The sequence below is a fragment of the Eublepharis macularius genome, chromosome 5 (genome assembly GCF_028583425.1).
Source record: "Eublepharis macularius isolate TG4126 chromosome 5, MPM_Emac_v1.0, whole genome shotgun sequence".
NCBI lineage: Eukaryota > Metazoa > Chordata > Lepidosauria > Squamata > Eublepharidae > Eublepharis > Eublepharis macularius.
The window spans coordinates 105,680,961-105,686,315 of NC_072794.1; the positions used below are offsets into that span (position 1 = coordinate 105,680,961).

At 45.1% G+C, this 5,355-nt stretch overlaps 1 protein-coding gene across 1 annotated transcript; it reads right to left on the reverse strand.

Moving 5' to 3' along the window:
* Nucleotides 1-1,547: 1,547 nt before the first annotated feature.
* Nucleotides 1,548-4,667, reverse strand: LOC129330387 (uncharacterized). Its single transcript, XM_054980416.1, has 4 exons — nucleotides 3,358-4,667; nucleotides 3,172-3,246; nucleotides 2,130-2,213; nucleotides 1,548-2,011 (listed from the first exon to the last, which is right to left on the reverse strand). Exons 1-4 carry the CDS (start codon nucleotides 3,890-3,892, stop codon nucleotides 1,548-1,550), a joined length of 1,158 nt encoding a protein of 385 aa, XP_054836391.1. The 5' UTR covers nucleotides 3,893-4,667.
* Nucleotides 4,668-5,355: the final 688 nt, after the last annotated feature.

Sequence of the window (5,355 nt, forward strand, 5' to 3'; positions counted from 1 at the left end):
TGCTGCTTTTGAAAGAAACAGCTAAATTCCACTATTGTTGTACTGATAAGGCCGGGCGAACACACCCCCACCCACCCAAAACTCGAACCGTTCACTGATCCAGAGGTGCATTTCTTTTACCTCGAGGTCACCTAGAGGTCTCTGAAACATCAAAATTGCAATGTGTCATCTGTTGACGGAAAGGAAACATACTTTCTCTCTAACCGCCCGTTAGCAATAAAAGTTGTGGGTTGCATGGTGTGTGGGCCACCCCATGCTCCAACAGATGACAGCAAAGGAAGTGCTATCATGCATTCTTTTATTGAATCCCTGGAAATCTCAGTTTTGTTAAACATGACTGTTGTCTGTTGTTCTAGCAGCGATACACTTACTGGAAATGTGATGTGAGGGGCACATTAACATTCGCTTAACACTTCACTTGACACTGTTTTCACAGTTACCAAAATGATGGATAGGATGTCCTCGTTCGATGCCAGACTGACAAGGCTGAGCAGGAGAATGTCACGGATGGAGAGGCGGGAACGGCAGCGGGGACAGACCAACAGGGGTGCAACTCCAACAGAGGAGGGCGTTTAGTCGATTTTTGTTTGTGAGCCCCTTTTTTGTCCAGTCTGAGTTGTTGAATTTGGCCCTTTCCAGATCACTTTCTGAAATGTTAATAGTTGGTCCCATCATAGTTATAGGCAATTTTTAAGAAGCCTAACGTATCTTTCTTGTTGTGTGATGTTAGTTTGTGTGTTTGTTAATAAAAATTTATTCTGAGTTTAATAATCCGTTTGTGTGCCCCCATTCTTTCCAAAGGAAGGGCATTTGGAGTGATGTCTTACCACTGTGGCCGTCTTACAGGCATCTTTTTCCCAAGCCATCCTCAATGGACTTCAATTTGGAAAATTCCACACAAAACAACAATCCACAACATTGATCCACGATAGGTTCCTTGATCACATCACACCTCCCACACATTGATAAGGTGGATCTGCTAACATGACCCTTGTCTCAGCCGTGCTGATTGACATTCTCACGAGTAGCATCAGCTCACCTTTACGCTCCAAGACATACAAAAACCAAGGATTGTTATTTCAAAGTGAGTTATAAGGAGACAAAAAACGGTTCTCATTCCCCTTGTGGGTGACTATTGGAGATATTTAGTGTAGACCACCACCAAACCATGTTGACCGATGCTCCCCTTTATTTCTCCAGTGACGGTCAGTCATAGACAGAACAAGAGGAGGTGAGAATACAGAAAGATTGTCCTCAAGTTTGCAACATACAAACACTTTATTTTGGGTTTAACCAACAATGCTGAGTTCTTAGTTCGCCACATAAGTGATCATTGGGCTTTGGGTGGAATGTCAAGGCTGAAACTGCCAACAGTGGTTGTTGATCAGGGGCATTGACCGCAATCTTGTCTAATAGATTTGCATCACTCATCGCTATTATTCAGACATGGGCAATCACTTGATACTAACTGTTAGAAATGCTTTCCCTGACAGTGGATGGTTAACACAACACACAACATAACATGAAAGAGGGCTCTGTAAACAATTCTACAACGTCAACCTCTCCCGGGCCTTTCCCACACAGGAACGCTTAGCACCGGCTGCTCTGACAATTGATGGCTGTGATTCAGGAATTCTGAGTGCCATGTCAGAGGGATTGACCGTCTGCTTTTGCTGAACCATCAATTCCCCAAGCGTTTGCAGTGTGCCGACTGCAGCCCTCATTATATCAAGGTTTTCCCTCCATGCCTCCCTCAAATCATTCCTTTCCCTCCTTGCTTCCTCCAGAAAATCCATTTGTACCCGCTTATCCTCCTCCAACCACCTCATATTTTCCTGTCTTTCTGCTCTCCATTCCTTAAGCTGCTCTCGGTGCAAAGTCCTGTTTTGGCTGAGCATTTGGTCCGCCACACCATAAAGAGTGGCATTTTTTCGTTTTCTGTTTCTGATTTTTGAAAGACGTGTTCCTGGTGAGAGCTCTGCTGGTTCTAATGCTGGAGATCCTGCGCGTTCTGTGAATGAAAACATTGATTTTTGGTAGAAGTGAGACAAACATAACTCATACTGTGGCGGAAATCAATTCATGAAAATCTTATCAGGATCAGAGACAGAAAATGCAGAGTGAATTACCAATTGTTGATTCCTTGGGCGAGGTAGGGGACCCCCGCACACCAATCCAATCTTCCTGTGCATCGTTGCAAGGCGCCATGTTTTCTGAGGAGACCACAAAAAAATGAGAGTCAGTTTGGAATCACACATAGAGATGCAGTTAGCCAGGTTTTAGTTGACATCCTGACATCCTTGTTTTCCAATGGGGGGGCCAATAGATGAAATGTCTTGTTGAATGCCATTCAAACTTCGGTGGGGGAAAGCTCTGTTTCCGCAGCAAAGCGCAAGATGATCGGCAGCATTTCATTGAGATCTCCATGTTCCAGCTGAGTTGTCACCCTGGAACAGATGTGCCACCAGGACTGATTTCACACATGATATGCACTTAAGAAACTGATAATCATTACCATTTTCAACTAAAAAGACAGCGCCTGTCCTTGGACAGCAATATCGGGTGGTAATTTGCAGTACTAATCAGCGCATTTCACACCACCAAACAGCAACCACCTTGTCTATTCAGGAACCCTGTCCTGGCCATTCTTGGGCAAGATTATTAAAAAAAAGGGCAGAGAATGACATAGGGGTTAGCAAAAATTGTCAGGATTGGCATGATGATGAAAGCATAGTTTTCAATCATCCCTCGGATGGCTAACCATTCATGGACACATCTTGCCATAAAAATTTCAAAGAGTCAGTTTGCCGGGCACACAGGACATGGGACCTGTCGGTGAAGCTGATACAAATCACGTTCTGTCTATCTCCACTCAAACTTAACCCTTGTAGTCCAGATTAGTATTGCAAGGAGGAAAAGGAGACCGCTCCTTGATCAAGGGAATGGCGACGTGCAGTAGTGGCACACAAACATCTTTCCTAGCCCTTCACAGTCACTGATGGTCGTTTCCGGTGTGCTGCAATTAGACATGAATGAGGGGCCCTTGCATCATTGCCTTGCTCTCCCATACACGACTGAATGTTTTGTTACCCATTTCAAAATCTCGATGCGTGAGAAGATGCAATGTGCAAACTGTGGCATGTGTTGCATTGTCAAGCCCACTAATCTCACCTTTGTCTGCCAGTCCATCAACTGTGCTGTCCAGGTCACAGTCGGTTCCCTCTTCTGTGGACACGGAGGATTGAACTGTGGATTGGGATAAGAATAAATTGTCACAGTCCAGTAACATTTATTGCTGGGTCAATCAACAACACAGTAGGCGGTGACCATGACGAAGGCACGCACACCCCTTGTTACCTCTTGGAGCAGGTGTGGAGCTTCGTATGTGATCGTAGTCCACGGTTACAAGGTCATGAGAGAAGAGTTCTTCTGAACCGTCTGATGGGATCAACTCTGGGCGACTTGGAAGCTCCTTAACCGCAATGTTCAAGCTTCGAGCTATGCGCTTTGGCTTAACGCTTGCGTCCCCACGCAGGATGCTGTGCAACTCCCTGTAGTAAGCGCATGTTGTTGGGGAATTACCCGATGTGCCATTATGAGCCACGACCCTTTTATACTCCAAGCGCATGCTCTTGGTTTTGTTGCGGCACTCCTGAGCGGATCTGTTGTGTCCACGTACAGCCATTTGTGAGGCAATCTTATGATAGCAGTCAATATTTCTATGCGACCTGCGCAAGGCCTCCTGAACCTTATCCTCGCCCCACAAGTCCAAAAGATCTAATATTTCTCGTTCACGCCAAGTGGCGGAACGGGCAGTGGAGGATGCATCTGCTGACATGTTTGGGGTCTCCCTCTCTGATATTTTCAACCCACCTTGAGACACTGTGGACATCAAATGGCTCTATTGAAGGGGTCGAGTGATCATTGATTGCTGCACACCGCTCGAATGTCGCCTGCTCAGTAGCTCCGAACATGCGCAAACCGTTCTTTCCGACCGTTACATTTCGCGCCTAATTTTTTTCCACGGTTGAAATTGTCGACATATCGATGAATCAGGTAAACGTAAAAGGAACGGTTGGGGCAACATTGGCGGTGTGTGAGATTAAAGGATACTAGAGTTTGCTGTTCAATGAAGCACGGATTGAACATCAAAGGCAGTCATCACCTTTACCAAAAATCGATCATCGTGATGTTTATGTTTCGATCTATATATTTATGGTTGCTTTGATTTCTCGTCATAACGGAAATCTTGAAAAAAAAAGTAAAAAAAAAAAGGGGGTGGTGATAGAGTGAAAGTTTGAGCAGGCGTCTTGGGAAGGATTTTTTCCCGAGCTGGAATTTCTTTTTCATTTTCGGGATACTGTCGACTCGTGGCTGCGGAGCAGCGATATAAGTTAAGTTAAATAAAAAAAAAACATATAAAACAAGTGATTTACTTACAGGGTGAAAGGCACAGCAACAGAGGAGGGGAAAAAAGGACAATGGGAGTGGTTTGGATTGGGCAGAAACTAGGAGAAACGGATTCTTTTGTTCACATCCGCGGTGCTTGCTGCGCAAGAGACGCGCAAGAAACCCATGAAATATGCGTTCGAAAAAAACCGCGGGAAATCCGGATGTGCGGTTAGAGTATGTGAATTGAAACGGGACCTGCGGATTTTATGCGGGGAAAAAACGGAGGAAAATGGAAGTGTGGATTCGGCCTGTCTCTCTCCAGACAGCAAGATATGAGCCAAGCTGCGCTGTCTGAATTGCTGATAGGAGATCTTCCTCTCCCTGTCTTTCAGCATACTGTGACTTCAGCAATATCCCCATAGTGGAGATTCCAGTCATCTGCTAAGCAAACCGGTCTTGAACCAAACAGTCCATCTCCTACTCTGAGGCTAGCAATCACTCTTTTTTTCTTGACACAGAGAGTCTTGTATTAGAGCCAGCTACAGAAGAATCATTTACTATAACTGGTGTGCGGAAAAGAGAGCATATCCTGGCCTGGAATCCACTAGACCTTGGCATCTCTGAGCAGAACCACAAGTGACAAAAGGCACAGACTGGACACTTGTCAGCTTCCCTCAAGTTTTGATGGGAAATGTAGGCATCCTAGTCTTGCAGCTGGGCTCTCTGACTGCTGTCCAATGGACTTTTCAACTGTCACTTGTCCAACATTCCACCAAGCTGCCTACATTTCCCATCAAAACTTGAGGGAAGCTGACAAGTGTCCAATCTGTGCCTTTTGTCACTTGTGGTTCTGCTCTGTGTTCTAGTATTTCTAGGCCCACAAATAAAGACGAATCAAATAAGGAATGGCTTAAAGCAACTTTAATATAAATGGCAACCAAAACCCGATTGGGGTTACCCAAT